Source organism: Salminus brasiliensis, chromosome 12 (assembly GCF_030463535.1).
Source record: "Salminus brasiliensis chromosome 12, fSalBra1.hap2, whole genome shotgun sequence".
Classification (NCBI taxonomy): domain Eukaryota; kingdom Metazoa; phylum Chordata; class Actinopteri; order Characiformes; family Bryconidae; genus Salminus; species Salminus brasiliensis.
Window position 1 is genome coordinate 39,429,715 of NC_132889.1, and position 15,638 is coordinate 39,445,352.

A 15,638-nucleotide genomic window follows, 5' to 3' on the forward strand; every position below is an offset into this window, starting at 1 on the left:
CGGCCGACTCATATTGAGTTCATGTGAAGGAGTGTTGGTGAAATGATAAACAGGGTCCTTCTGATGTCATCACTGGGGAAGTAGGTTAGTTCAGATAAAGGAGGACAAAAGCTTCTCTGAGTGAGCATCACTAACTCTCTCTCTCACCCTCTCTCTCTCTCTCTCTCTCTCACACACACACACACATCATGCATAAATGTACAGAATAAATCAAAGTAACTCACACATCTCAGCTGTCAGCAGATCAGCTGCTGTGGAGTCAGGATCACCAGGATCGAGGAATACCTACACTGAGATTTTGATATCACATATCAGGACTATCAGGCTGCTCAGTACCAAATGATACCATGGCAGAATCCATCTGGGATTGCACACCAGCTGATTACTGGATTAAACACAGTTCACCCAGAGCACACCCTGACACCTGTGTTTAAGAATGAGGGTAGAAACCAGTGTAAACCTGCTTCTGACTTATTCAGATGAGGTTCTGAAAGAAATCAGAGAAAGTACTGAGGGTAAAGGTGCACATATTTGTCACTGTACAGCGAAATGTGTCCTCCGCATTTAATCCATCTGTGGTAGTGAACACACGCACTAGTGAACTAGGGGCAGTGAGTACACACACACACACCCAGAGCCTACTCCAGCGCCCGGGGAGCAGAGAGGGTAAAGGGCCCAACAGTGGCAGCTTGCCGAGCCCAGGAATCGAACCTACAACCTTGTTATCGATAGCCCGGCGCTCTAACCGCTGAGCCACCACTGCCCTGAAAGCATTCAGATAAGGTACTGAAAGTATTCAGATGAGGTACTGAAAGTATTCAGATAAAGTACTGAAAGTATTCAGATGAGGTACTGAAAGTATTCAGATAAAGTACTGAACGTATTCAGATAAAGTACTGAAAGTATTCAGATGAGGTACTGAAAGTATTCAGATAAAGTACTGAAAGTATTCAGATGAGGTACTAAACGTATTCAGATAAAGTACTGAAAGTATTCAGATGAGGTACTGAAAGTATTCAGATAAAGTACTGAAAGTATTCAGATAAAGTACTGAAAGTATTCAGATGAGGTACTGAAAGTATTCAGATAAAGTACTGAAAGTATTCAGATGAGGTACTAAACGTATTCAGATAAAGTACTGAAAGTATTCAGATAAAGTACTGAAAGTATTCAGATGAGGTACTGAAAGTATTCAGATGAGGTACTGAACGTATTCAGATAAAATACTGAAAGTATTCAGATAAAGTACTGAAAGTATTCAGATAAAGTACTGAAATTATTCAGATACAGTACTGAAAGTATTCAGATGAGGTACTGAACGTATTCAGATAAAATACTGAAAGTATTCAGATAAAGTACTGAAAGTATTCAGATACAGTACTGAAAGTATTCAGATGAGGTACTGAACGTATTCAGATAAAATACTGAAAGTATTCAGATAAAGTACTGAAATTATTCAGATACAGTACTGGAAGTATTCAGATGAGGTACTGAACGTATTCAGATAAAATACTGAAAGTATTCAGATAAAGTACTGAAATTATTCAGATACAGTACTGAAAGTATTCAGATGAGGTACTGAACGTATTCAGATAAAATACTGAAAGTATTCAGATAAAAGACTGAAATTATTCAGATACAGTACTGAAATTATTCAGATAAAGTACTGAAAGCTGGAGTATGGAACTGCTTGCTGATTTGCAGTATTGAAGCATCAAATATAAATTCTTGTCTATTCAGAGGAATGTGGGTGGAGCATGTATAGACTCAGCTCAGCTACACTGATCAGCCATAACATTAATATAATATATATATATAATATATATATACATAATAACCTCCTTAACATTGAGTGGGTTTTGACGTGCCCCTCGTTCCTCAGCTTCAGGTTCATGTACACTTCCAGACGTTTTAGGAAGCTAACCACTAAAACAGATCTGACCCTTTGAGACATGAACATTCACAAGGCCTCTGAAGGTGTCCTGCTGGGGTCTCTGGCACCAAGACTAACGTCAGCAGCAGATACTTTGAGTCCTGTAAGTTGTGAGGTGGGCGGAGCCTTCATGAGCATCAGTGAGTTTTGGGTGTCGCCTGTTGCAGGTTCACTGGTTGTCCTTCCTTGGAGCACTTTTGGTAGATACTGACCACTGCATACCAGGAACACCCCACAAGATCTGCCTGATGTTCTGGAGATGTTCTGACCCAGTTATTATCTAGAACATCACAGTTTGGTTCTTGTCTAAGTGGCTCGGTGGTCAGTGCTGATAATGTTATGGCTGATTGGTGGACGTACTGAAAGGATCTGCTCTGTTGCTCTGGTCTGGATCAGTCTGGATGAAGATCCCTGCTCTCTCGCCCCCTCTCTCTCCTGAGGCTTGTTCTTATATACAGATAGAGACGTACAGCAGCTGCCCTGTCCTCCAGCATCACAGCTTTCAGCTGCAGCTTCAGTCAGACAGCAGCTAGCCTCAGCCCCAGCCTCAGCCTCAGCCTCAGCCCCAGCCCCAGCCCCAGCCTCAGCCTCAGCCTCAGCCTCAGCCTCAGCCCCAGCCTCAGCCTCAGCCCCAGCCTCAGCCTCAGCCCCAGCCCCAGCCCCAGCCTCAGCCTCAGCCTCAGCCCCAGCCTCAGCCTCAGCCTCAGCCCCAGCCCCAGCCCCAGCCCCAGCCTCAGCCTCAGCCCCAGCCCCAGCCCCAGCCCCAGCCTCAGCCTCAGCCCCAGCCCCAGCCCCAGCCTCAGCCTCAGCCCCAGCCCCAGCCTCAGCCCCAGCCCCAGCCCCAGCCTCAGCCTCAGCCCCAGCCTCAGTGAGTGAACTGGATGTATCTAAATGAATGTGGTGGAATAATTAGATTGTAACTAGAGAGTATGTATAGTGTGTGTGTGTATAGTGTATATAGTGTGTGTATAGTATGTATATAGTGTGTTTATAGTGTGTGTGTGTATAGTGTGTATAGTGTGTGTATAGTGTATATAGTGTGTGTTGTGTATATAGTGTGTATTGTATGTATAGTGTGTGTATAGTGTGTGTATAGTGTGTGTTGTGTATATAGTGTGTATTGTATGTATAGTGTGTGTATAGTGTATATAGTGTGTGTATAGTCTGTGTGTGTATAGTGTATATAGTGTGTGTATAGTATGTATATAGTGTGTTTATAGTGTGTGTGTGTATAGTGTGTATAGTGTGTGTATAGTGTATATAGTGTGTGTTGTGTATATAGTGTGTATTGTATGTATAGTGTGTGTATAGTGTGTGTATAGTGTGTGTTGTGTATATAGTGTGTATTGTATGTATAGTGTGTGTATAGTGTATATAGTGTGTGTATAGTCTGTGTGTGTGTATAGTGTATATAGTGTGTGTATAGTGTGTATATAGTGTGTTTATAGTGTGTGTGTATTGTATGTATAGTGTGTGTATAGTGTGTATAGTGTGTGTTGTGTATAGTGTGTATTGTATGTATAGTGTGTGTATAATGTGTAGAATTGTGTAGAATTATGTGCGTAGTGTAGAATTGAGTGGAGCTGAGTGAATAGGGTGGAGTTGAGTAAACTGGGCGGGGTTAATCATGCTCTATGGTGTAGAGTTACTCTGATGCTCTGATTCAGTAGAACTTCAGTGGGAAGCGGGCCGTATCTGTGTGGGGTTAGTCATCCAGCCTTCATCAGACCCGGAAAAGGAGGGAGACAGCGCTGGAGACCGGTCCAGCTTCACAGCACCGTGTTTAGGGCGAGTTAGAGCTGATACACACAGACGGGTTCTGGAGAACACTTCATCCAGCGTGTATCACTGCCAGCACCCCACCTCCCCATCTCCCAGCACTCATCCCTCCATCCCTCCATCAGTTACTGCCCATCTGTATCCCGGCTGTGGGAGTATTTTAGGCCTCTCTCTGATCCTGCAGCCTTCAGAGATCCTCCTAATCACCTCTCAGAGCGAGCCCAGCTACACACCCACACACACACACACTCCTACAGACTCACACACACACCGCTAGTCATACACACTCCTACACAGTCACACACACTCCTGCACTCTCACACTGCTGCAAGTCTGGAGTGAAACAGGCAGCTTTTGTCTGATTGGCTGATAAACCCGTATCTGAGATGAGCTCAGAGTGTTCTGCTGCGAGTGTGTAATCTCCTCACTATCTCTACTGTTCAATCACACACACACACATACACACACACTCACTCACACACACACTCACACTCACACACACACACACACACACAATCTCTCACACACACACACACACACACACACACTCACACACTCACTCACACACACACACACACACACACACTCACACACTCACTCACTCACACACACACACACACACACACACTCACACACTCACTCACACACACACACACACTCACTCACACACACTCACACTCACTCACACACACACACTCACTCGCTAATTTTAGCTGTTCTCAGTTAGCAGAGGTAGCTGGCGTTAGCTATTAGCGTGGTATTAGCCAGCTATGCCTGCTAGTAATGTCAAATAAATGAAATTATAAATGAAAAATATATCATGTAAAATAAGTGACGTCATAAATATTCCCCCCCCCTGGAGTCAGTATTTAGTAGAGGCACCGTTGGTCACAGTCACAGCACTGAGTCTGTGGGTAGATCTGCTCGAGCTCGCTCAGGCTGCACGGGGATCAGGCGTGAAGTCCAGACACACATTCTCTATTGGATCGAGGTCCGGGCTTTGACTCGGCCACTCCAGAACGACTGTGTGCTTTGGGGTCATGGTCTCGCTGGAAAATAAGTTCTCCTAAAGACTGAAGCAGACTGTGCTTCAGGATTTCCCCACATTTCACTGCGTTCATTTTACCCTCTACCTAAACAAGCCTTCCAGGGCCTGCTGCCGAGAGGCATCCACACAGCATGATGCTGCCACCACCATGCTTCACAGTGGGGATGGTGAGTTTGTGGTGATGTGCAGGGTTTGGAGCCAAGAATCTTCTTCCAGCAGGCCTTCGGGTAAACTGCAGTGGAGGTGTGACTCTCTGTGCAGCCCTCCCATACGGGTGTCTTCTCCAGCGACTGGAGCTTCAGGTCTTTATACTACTATCAGTTGTGGAGTTTATCAGTGTAATCTGTGTGTGGATTAGTGAAGAGGTGAGGTCAGATTACTGTCAGTCTGATCAGGCTTTACAGCAGCCAGGTCAGAGTGGAACTCTAATACAGCTGATTAATGACTGAACATGTTTATTTACGTGAGTGTAGCAGGAATGGGTCTCGTTCTGGCTGAGCTGATCTCCAAAATCAGCTTAAACTGACAGCTTACAGAACCCTTAATTACATAATTACCAGAGCATGATCAGACCAAGCTGTCACCACCTCACACAGCACACTGTAGTACTAACCAGTAATACTCACTGGCCACTTCGTACTTCCACTTAATGGCCACTTTATCAGAAACACTCTCCTCATACTTCCACTCACTGGCCACTTTATCAGAAACACTCTCCTCATACTTCCACTCACTGGCCACTTTATCAGAAACACCCTCCTCGTACTTCCACTTAATGGCCACTTTATAAAAAAAAAAAAAATAAATAAAAAATACGTGCACCTTTTATTTTTATCAGAAACACCCTCCTCAGACTTTCACTCACTGGCCACTTTATCAGAAACAGGGGTGTACTGCAGAGATCTTTCGTAGTAAGTGTTTGATGACATCTGATCAGGGTTCTGCATAATTAAGGTTCCAGATAGAGGAGAACCGTGTGCTGTTTTAATGAATTATTGAGGTTTGGACACCTGCTCTCTCCGGGTGGAGCTTCAGAGGAGAGCAGCCCGACACACATCCCGCACATCTGGAGGCTGAGCACAGCTGTAATAACAGCCAGCACAGAGCGGTTGGTGTAACTGCAGTCGGTCACGCCGCGAGAGGAGAGTCGCGCTGAGCTCACTCACAACACACTCCGACTGGCACCCTGCCAACCAACACACTCCACACCCACAGCTCGCCTTCCTCTGCTCCTCTGAGGAGCTTCTGCTCTCTTATTGTTTCCCTTCTCCTGAGTGGGAGGCCACCACAAACACACACACTCACACACACACACACACACACTCACACACACACACACACACACACACACTCACACACACACACACACACACACACACACTCACACTCACACACACACACACTCACACACACACACACACACTCACACACACACACACTCACACTCACACACTCACACACACACACACTCACACACACACACACACACACCCACTCACACACACACACACTCACACACACACACACACACACACACACACACTGTATGCATTTCATTGTTTATTCTCATTAACCGTACTTATGGCATCGAAGATAATGATGATGGTGGTGTTGGTGCTGATGGTGGTAGTGACGGTGGTGGTGGTGTTGGTGCTGATGGTGGTAGTGACGGTGGTGGTGGTGTTGATGCTGATGGTGGTAGTGATGGTGGTGGTGGTGTTGATGCTGATGGTGGTAGTGACGGTGGTGGTGGTGTTGGTGCTGATGGTGGTAGTGGTGGTGGTGTTGGTGCTGATGGTGGTAGTGACAGTGGTGGTGGTGTTGGTGCTAATGGTGGTAGTGACAGTGGTGGTGGTGTTGGTGCTAATGGTGGTAGTGACGGTGGTGGTGGTGTTGGTGCTGATGGTGGTAGTGATGGTGGTGGTGGTGTTGATGCTGATGGTGGTAGTGACGGTGGTGGTGGTGTTGGTGCTGATGGTGGTAGTGATGGTGGTGGTGGTGTTGGTGCTGATGGTGGTAGTGATGGTGGTGGTGGTGTTGATGCTGATGGTGGTAGTGACGGTGGTGGTGGTGTTGGTGCCGATGGTGGTAGTGATGGTGGTGGTGGTGTTGGTGCTGATGGTGGTAGTGACAGTGGTGGTGGTGTTGGTGCTAATGGTGGTCGTGACGGTGGTGGTGGTGTTGGTGCTGATGGTGGTAGTGATGGTGGTGGTGGTGTTGGTGCTGATGGTGGTAGTGATGGTGGTGGTGGTGTTGATGCTGATGGTGGTAGTGACGGTGGTGGTGGTGTTGGTGCCGATGGTGGTAGTGATGGTGGTGGTGGTGTTGGTGCTGATGGTGGTAGTGACAGTGGTGGTGGTGTTGGTGCTAATGGTGGTCGTGACGGTGGTGGTAGTGTTGGTGCTGATGGTGGTAGTGACGGTGGTGGTGGTGGTGATGCTGTTCATGATAGTGGTGGGAGTGATGATGGTGGTGATGGTTTATAGTTTTGATAATGATGATGGTGATGATGATGATGATGATGATGATGACGATGATGATGGTGATGATGGTGATGATGACAGTGACGACACTGTTGATGACGGTAATGATGTCAACAGTGAAGAAGATGATGATGGTGGTGGAAAGATGCTGGGAGCTCCTCTGGAGAAAAGCCTGAGGCTTTGGGCTCTCATTAGAAAAAAATAGGTCATGCTGTATGTATGTGTGTGTGTGTGTGTGTGTGTGTGTGAGAGAGAGAGAGAGAGAGAGAGAGAGAGAGAGAAAGAGAGGGAGAGAGAGTTTTGCCTCTGTTTTTCTTTCTTTCGTAACAAGCGTGAGACACACACCTCATGGCGGTTGTGTAGTGGTGGTTTCCCTCTGCAGGGGGATGAAAATTGCATGGCTGTGATTTTACTACTGAGAGAGAGAGAGAGAGAGAGAGAGAGAGAGAGGGAGAGAGAGAGAGAGAGAGAGCTTGTGTTAATATTGTTTAATTTGAATGGTGTGTTTTCAGTAAATGAGGAACACTGATAAAGCAATCTGAGTTAAACTGACTGTGTGGAGAGAGAGAGAGAGAGGGGGCGAGTGAGATAGACTGAAAGTGGGGTCACAGAGGGACTGTGTGTGTTTAGTATTCCGCTCTCAGCATCCTCTCCCTCTCCCTCACTCTCCGGCAGCCGTCGCCATGGTTACAGCACATTCCAGGCGCCAATCGTGGCCATTGAGCCACATTGTGGGCTGACCAATCAGAGCGCTCGGTCTGGCCTGTTTAAACACACACACACACACACGTCTGCACTGTACAGTGAGCGTCGGCCGGTGATACATCAGCGTACAGTCGGGCGAATATTAATGTTAATCCGTCCACAGTAGGGGATTACGCGCGCGTGTGTGTGAGAGAGCGGGGTATGCGTGTGTGTGGGAGGCTGGTGTGTGTGTGTGTGTGGGTGAGAGAGCGGGGCTATGTACGTGTGTGGGAGGCTGGTGTGTGTGTGTGTGTGTGTTTGTGTGGGAGGGGGGTGTGGCTGCACATTGCGTATGCGTTGTTTGTATCTGAGTGAGATGTATCTAAACACACTCCTTCATGCCTGGTATCACAGCCAGCCCCCCTCCCCTCCTACAGTCACACACACTGCACCTTTAACACTGAGATATGCAGATGAGCTCTGTTCTGATTGACTGCACTGTATGCTTAATGGGTGGGATTAAACTGCAATAGGGTGAATGGGTGGGGCTTAACTGCAATAGGGTGAATGGGTGGGGCTAAAGTGCTGTAGGGTAAATGGGTGGGGCTAAACTGCTGTTGGCTAAATGGGTGGGGCTAAACTGCTATCCGGTGAATATTAGTGTATATGTTTTAATGCTTATTAGCTACATTATCCTCATAGCTCAAGTGCTAATTGGTGGGGAATGAGCTTCCATTACCCCTGTAAACCTTAAGACACAGAGCACATGGTGACTGGCTGCTGGTGGGGTCATTATATCTGATATCCAGCTGTTCTTCTATCTGTTATCATTACTGCATAATGAGGTTGACCATGTGATGTCTGTGTGTGTGTGTGTGTGTGTGTGTGTGTGTGTGTAGGTTTGCTGCTCTCCACCATGCCGCCCTCAATGGAAACCTGGAGCTCATCTCTCTGCTGCTGGAGTCTCAGGCCATGGTGGACATCAGGGACCAGAAAGGTTAGAGCGACATTTCTTTACCATCTAGACCTTCATCACCTTCTGACCACACAGTTGTCCAGATATTTTTGGGTAGTGGACCCGCTCTCCACTTAGCCAGTGACCAGTGAGTGGAAGCACAGGGTACATATTTCTAATGAGTGTGTGTGTGTGTGTGTGTGTGTGTGTGTGTGTGCGTTGTAGGCATGCGCCCCCTGCACTATGCTGCTTGGCAGGGTAAATCTGAGCCCATGAAGCTGCTGCTGAAGTCCGGCTCCTCTGTGAACGGTCAGTCAGATGAAGGCCAGATCCCCTTGCATCTGGCTGCTCAGCATGGACACTATGATGTGGTGAGTGACCAACACTGAGAGCTGTCATTCAATTACTCTTTTTAGGCTCCTCCTCAGTGTATATCACAATACCTACATTTAGAGCGTTATTAATATTCACCCTAATGAGAGACTGTAACTCCTCCTCCTCAGTGTATATCACAATACCTACATTTAGAGTTATTAATATTCACCCTAATGAGAGACTGTAGCTCCTCCTCCTCAGTGTATATCACAATACCTACATTTAGAGCGTTAGTAATATTCACCCTAATGAGAGACTGTAGCTCCGCCTCCTCAGTGTATATCACAATACCTACATTTAGAGCGTTATTAATATTCACCCTAATGAGAGACTGTAGCTCCGCCTCCTCAGTGTATATCACAATACCTACATTTAGAGTGTTATTAATATTCACCCTAATGAGAGACTGTAGCTCCGCCTCCTCAGTGTATATCACAATACCTACATTTAGAGCGTTAGTAATATTCACCCTAATGAGAGACTGTAGCTCCTCCTCCTCAGCGTATATCACAATACCTACATTTAGAGCGTTAGTAATATTCACCCTAATGAGAGACTGTAGCTCCGCCTCCTCAGCGTATATCACAATACCTACATTTAGAGCGTTATTAATATTCACCCTAATGAGAGACTGTAGCTCCTCCTCCTCAGTGTATATCACAATACCTACATTTAGAGCGTTATTAATATTCACCCTAATGAGAGACTGTAGCTCCGCCTCCTCAGTGTATATCACAATACCTACATTTAGAGCGTTATTAATATTCACCCTAATGAGAGACTGTAGCTCCTCCTCCTCAGTGTATATCACAATACCTACATTTAGAGCGTTATTAATATTCACCCTAATGAGAGACTGTAGCTCCGCCTCCTCAGTGTATATCACAATACCTACATTTAGAGTGTTATTAATATTCACCCTAATGAGAGACTGTAGCTCCGCCTCCTCAGTGTATATCACAATACCTACATTTAGATCGTTATTAATATTCACCCTAATGAGAGACTGTAGCTCCGCCTCCTCAGTGTATATCATGAAGGACCTGGTTGGGGTGTGAAGTGTGCTGGACAGTGTCAGTGGAGGGTCAGTCTGTATGTCTGTGTTTATTGATCTCTGTTGACTGACCGCTGGATGACGAGTGTTTAAAAGCTGTAGTGAACACAACACATGACACTTGGAGTGTGTCCAGCCTGACAGCATGTATCTCTTTCTTTGGCACTGCAACCTTACAAACACACACACACACAAACACACACACACACACACACCAGGGTTGATTGACAGTCTAACCACTCATAGCAACCACCGCTATTTGCTCGGTGGTTGCTATGATGCTAAGCAGTTGCTATGGTATCTATGCAGGTAGGTGTTACTTTTGCTATATGGTACTATGCAGACGCAAGGTGGTTGCTCCAGTATCCCAGGGTGCTATGGCTTATATGATGAATCCAAGGTTTTGCTAGATTTAAGGTGGTTGCTAGGTGGTTGCTATAGATGCTTACTTTGATATCTAATATGATTTCAGTTTTGTATTGTATTTATAAAATGACTCTTAGCAACAAGATTAAATAGCAGAAGAATGAGGCCTACCAGCTCTCACTCTGACTGGAGCTGTGAGAGACACTCTGTAGTGTTAGGACAGTCTTTCTCACCCGAGGACAGTGTGTGTGTGTGTGTGTGTGTGTGTGTGTGTGTGTGTGTGTGTGTGTGTGTAGTGTTACAAATAAACACTTTAATCATCATCATCATCATCTTCATCATCTCTCCATCTATTGCTTCTGTCTGCAGTAACACAGAACTGCTTACTCACACACCCACCCTGAGAACACCACTGCTGCTGCGCTTTCTGTGTTCTGGCTGTGTGTGTGTGTGTGTGTGTGTGTGTGCATCTGTCCATCTGTGTGTGTGTGTGTGTTTAATTAGGGGGTTATGGAGAATGGATGCTTAAAGAGAAAAACAGTTTAAGGCCAAGTTAAAACTGCAAGGTCACATCATGAGGACAGAGAATAGACTGCTGTAGGCAGAATGGGTGGGGCTGAACTGCTGTAGGCAGAATGGGTGGGGGTAAACTGCTGTAGGCAGAATGGGTGGGGGTAAACTGCTGTAGGCTGAATGGGTGGGGCCGAACTGCTGTAGGCTGAATGGGTGGGGCTAAACTGCTGTAGGCTGAATGGGCGGGGCTAAACTGCAGTAGGCTGAATGGGCGGGGCTAAACTGCAGTAGACTGTATCTCCGTTGTTAGTTTTCTTCCTGTAGCTGCTTCTGTACATTGTGTAAATAATTTTGGATGAATGGGCCAATAGAATTACTCTAAATCACCTGTATTAAACCATCCAATCAGAGTTCAGAACACTTCTGCCTTCTCCTGTAAAGTCACCATAAAGGTGCAAAGGTCTACAGTCTACAGCAGTATTTGTCAAGGTACAGTGTACACTGCACAGCGAAATGTGTCCTTTAACCCATCAGTGGTAGTGAACACACACACACACGCACAGTGAGCTAGGGGCAGTGAGTACACACATCCAGAGCGGAGGGCAGCCAACTCCAGCACCCGGGGAGCAGAAAGGGTAAAGGGCCTTGCTCGAGGGCCCAACAGTGGCAGCTTGCCGAGCCCGGGAATCGAACCCACAACCCTGTTATTAATATCCTGGAGCTCTAACCGCTGAGCCACCACTGCCCACCATTCTGGAGATACATGTTTTTCATTGGACAGCGACAATAAGAGCTATATTTTCCTAATTAATCATAATAAGTGTGTGTGTGTGTGTGTGTGCAGTCGGAGATGCTGCTGCAGCACCAGTCAAACCCCTGCATTGTGGATAACGCTGGAAAAACCCCTCTGGACCTGGCCTGCGAGTTCGGCCGAGTCGGCGTAAGTTACTCCCACCCCACAGACTCTTAAACACACACCCCTCTGAACACACCTCACCTACACACTCAGTCATGTGAAAAAGTTAGTACACCCCCATGAAAACCTTCTGGAGGTCTGAAACGTCTTTAATCATCATTTATAAAATAGAATGAACAGAAATGTAGTTCAAGAGGATTCTGGAGGAGTCTGTCTGATTCAAACCTCAGACGTTTAGTCTGGTCTGATCTGGATTGATGGTTGAAGTGAGGGGTGAAGAAGATCACCATGGTCAGATCCAGAGAGCTCTCTGAGGCCTTCAGAAAGAAGGGTGGAGATGCAGAGGAGTCTGGAAAGGGCTTTAAACAGATCTCAGAACAGTTAGAGATCAGACGCTGTTCCACTGTTCACTAAATCATCTACAAGATCAGACTGTCCCAGAAAGTTCAGCCCAGCAGCAGAACCACAGGATGAGTAAAGAAGACTCCAACGGTCCTAAAATCTCCTCACAGGATCTACAGGTAGATCTCTCCCCACTGCTGAAGCCAGAGCACAGCTTCTACCATCAGACAGAGAGCAGACAGGTCAGATCTTCATGGGAGGAGAACAAGGAGGAAACTCTTACTGACAAGAAGGAAAGTCAGGGCGGGGCTTAAGATTCATCTGTCCAAAGCTTATTACTTCCAGAAGTCTTATCCTTACTAAAACACACACACACACACACTTCAGTCTGTTACACTTCCCTGATTCAGTCGTTATTGGGTGTCATGGTTATTAGCAAAATGTACAAACTATCAGCTGTTTGCAGTAAACCAGTCAAACGAGACCCAGTTCAACCAGTTAAACCAGTTAAACCAGTCAAACAAGACCCAGTTAAACCAGTTAAACCAGTCAAACGAGACCCAGTTCAACCAGTTAAACGAGACCCAGTTCAACCAGTTAAACCAGTTAAACCAGTTCTGCATGAATATTCTAGTAAAGTACATTTAGATAACTGTTTAATATATATTCATATTATAATTATCAGTATGTGTGTGTGTGTGTGTGTAGGTGGTCCAGCTTCTCCTCAGCAGTAATATGTGTGCAGCTCTTCTGGAGCCCAAACCTGGAGACTCCACCGACCCCAACGGGACGAGTCCTCTGCACCTGGCTGCCAAAAACGGACACATAGACATCATCAGGTGAGAGGAATTCAATTCAGAGTGAAGACCAGGGGCAAGAGGGGGGGCAAGGACACAGTACACAGACACACACACACACACACTCACACACTGGTGTAGATAAATGGGCGGACTTCAGTCATCAAAGTGACAGTCCTGTTTATGAGCTGTGGGATGTGCATGTGTGTAGGTGAACAACCATTACCATCAGTGTGTGTGTCTGCTGTAGGCTGAATGGGAGGAGCTAAACTGATGTAAGCTGAATGGGTGGGGCTAAACTGCTATAGACTGAATATGTAAGGCTAAAATGCTGTAGGCTGAATAGGTGGAGCTAAACTGCAGAAATAAATATTCATGGCATCACAAAAACAGGGTTTTTGTATGTATGTGTGTGTGAGAGAGTTTATGTATATGTGTGTAAGTGTGTGTATGAGAGTGTGTGTGTGTGGGAGGGAGAGAGAGAGATAGAACTTGTTTGATTAGCTCTGCTTCAATTAACACTTTGGTCACATGACCTGCTGTGAAACTACTTTTAGCAGCTCTGTGACAGAGAACCCCCCCCCCCCACACACACAAACACACACACACACATACATACACCTCATCTGCTTCTGTTCAGCACTGTGTGTGTGTGTGTGTGTGTGTGTGGCAGACGTAAATCGAGGACAATGGGTGCAGAACCCACAGCTCAGAATAGAAGACAACAGAAGCTGTAAACAGTGTAAGCACTGAGACAGCCTCCCTCTGCAGAACCCGCACAGCTCTACACACTCTGGACTGTTAAGGGTTCTGAACAGAACCATCTACTGAAGGTTTACTCCAATCCAAAGAACGTTTCTCTGAGTTGAAATGATTCTGTATATGGAAGCAATAACTGGACTAAAGAACCCCTCAAAAGATAATGGAAGCGTATGTACACCAATTAGCCCAGAGCTAACTGCATGTCTAAATCATCACACACTCTCCTCGAACCACATGGAGGTGTTCAGTAACCTCTAATAGACTGGACTGTGTGGTTTCGGACACTGTATGACTCTCTGTTGTCTCTGCTGTGTTCACACAGGTCAGCAGTACCAAACAGAACCATCTCCTCCTGCTGCTTTCATTTGATGTATTTATCACTACACCTGAACTTGAACCTGTGTTCTGTTCTGCTGTCAGACGGGGAGAAATGTGTGTGTGTTTGGGGGGGGGGGCACAAGGGCTGGAAACAACAGGTCAGTGATGGGGTCAGCAGTCAGTAAAGGTCAGCACAGATAAGGATCAATGCAGATGATCAGCAGAGCCGAGTCAGTGCATGTGATGCTGTTACACAGGAGACAGCCTGGCAAAGGGTCAGACTCATTACACCTGATGGTCCCGGCACTTAACAGCCAATCAAAATTCAGCTTCACCTTAAACCAGCAGCTTCAGGATCATGCTGATGCTCCACTGGCTGAACTGAACAGGGAGAAGGGCGTCTCCGTCATTCCCACTCCGGGCCGGAGCGCTGCTGCTGCTACTGCACTATGGAGGTTTGGTGGTGGAGCTGCAGGAGGAGAACCTCTCTCCAGAGCTGCTGTGTAACGCTGCAGAACCCATAGAGTCACATTAGTGTAAAATCCTGTAGTGTTACTCTACCACCTCAGAGCACATGCTGCTCCACCTTCAGATCAAGCTTCTGCAGATCTCACACTGTCCAGAAATGCAGGTGTACAGCTGTGCATGAGGGGGCGCTCACAGCCTGATCTGTATTTACTGCAGTGGAGTAAAACTGAATTACACTCTCCACCTGTAGGGGGAGCCCAGGAGCAGAAAATACCAATTCTCACATAATGCTGCTTTAATGACCATCACACGGCTCCTGTCTGAAGGTGCGGGAAATTTCCAAGTCAGAACTGCAGGTCACACTCAGCACCTCCACACCGTTCGGGCTGTTGAGCTGTGCAGTCAGATTTTGCACCACCCTGCTTTAATGTCCCGACATCAGCAGCATGACTTCCAGCTGAGACTGTCCACGTGCTGGACTGTCCTCTCTCTGCATGGGTCACTAATTAGTCCCCTAGTGTTTGATTATCCACTGCCTGTTAAATCAGAACTATGGACTGGATAGTGAGACACATGCACGCACACACACACACACACACACACACACACACGCACGCACACACATACACACACACACACACACACAGTGATTAGTTTTAAGATACATGGGATCATACAGATAGGTTGTGATTATGTAATAATAATAACACAATAAATAATAACATACCATATATTATTATTAACATATGTGTATATTTATATAATTTATGTGTGTGTGTATCTATATATAATAATATGCCCCATATGTATTATACACTTATACATATACATATTTATACACTAAT

General features: G+C 46.2%; 1 protein-coding gene across 7 annotated transcripts in view; it reads left to right on the forward strand.

Annotated features, from left to right (window-relative positions):
- Nucleotides 1-15,638, forward strand: part of caskin1 (CASK interacting protein 1) — a 118,743-nt gene that overhangs the window by 59,398 nt on the left and 43,707 nt on the right. For all 7 annotated transcript variants that reach the window (XM_072693898.1, XM_072693900.1, XM_072693901.1 and 4 more), the window contains exons 3-6: nt 8,827-8,924; nt 9,108-9,253; nt 12,035-12,130; nt 13,157-13,287. In XM_072693898.1, the coding sequence (XP_072549999.1) occupies nt 8,827-8,924; nt 9,108-9,253; nt 12,035-12,130; nt 13,157-13,287 (471 nt within the window). The remainder of the gene's footprint in view (nt 1-8,826; nt 8,925-9,107; nt 9,254-12,034; nt 12,131-13,156; nt 13,288-15,638) is intronic.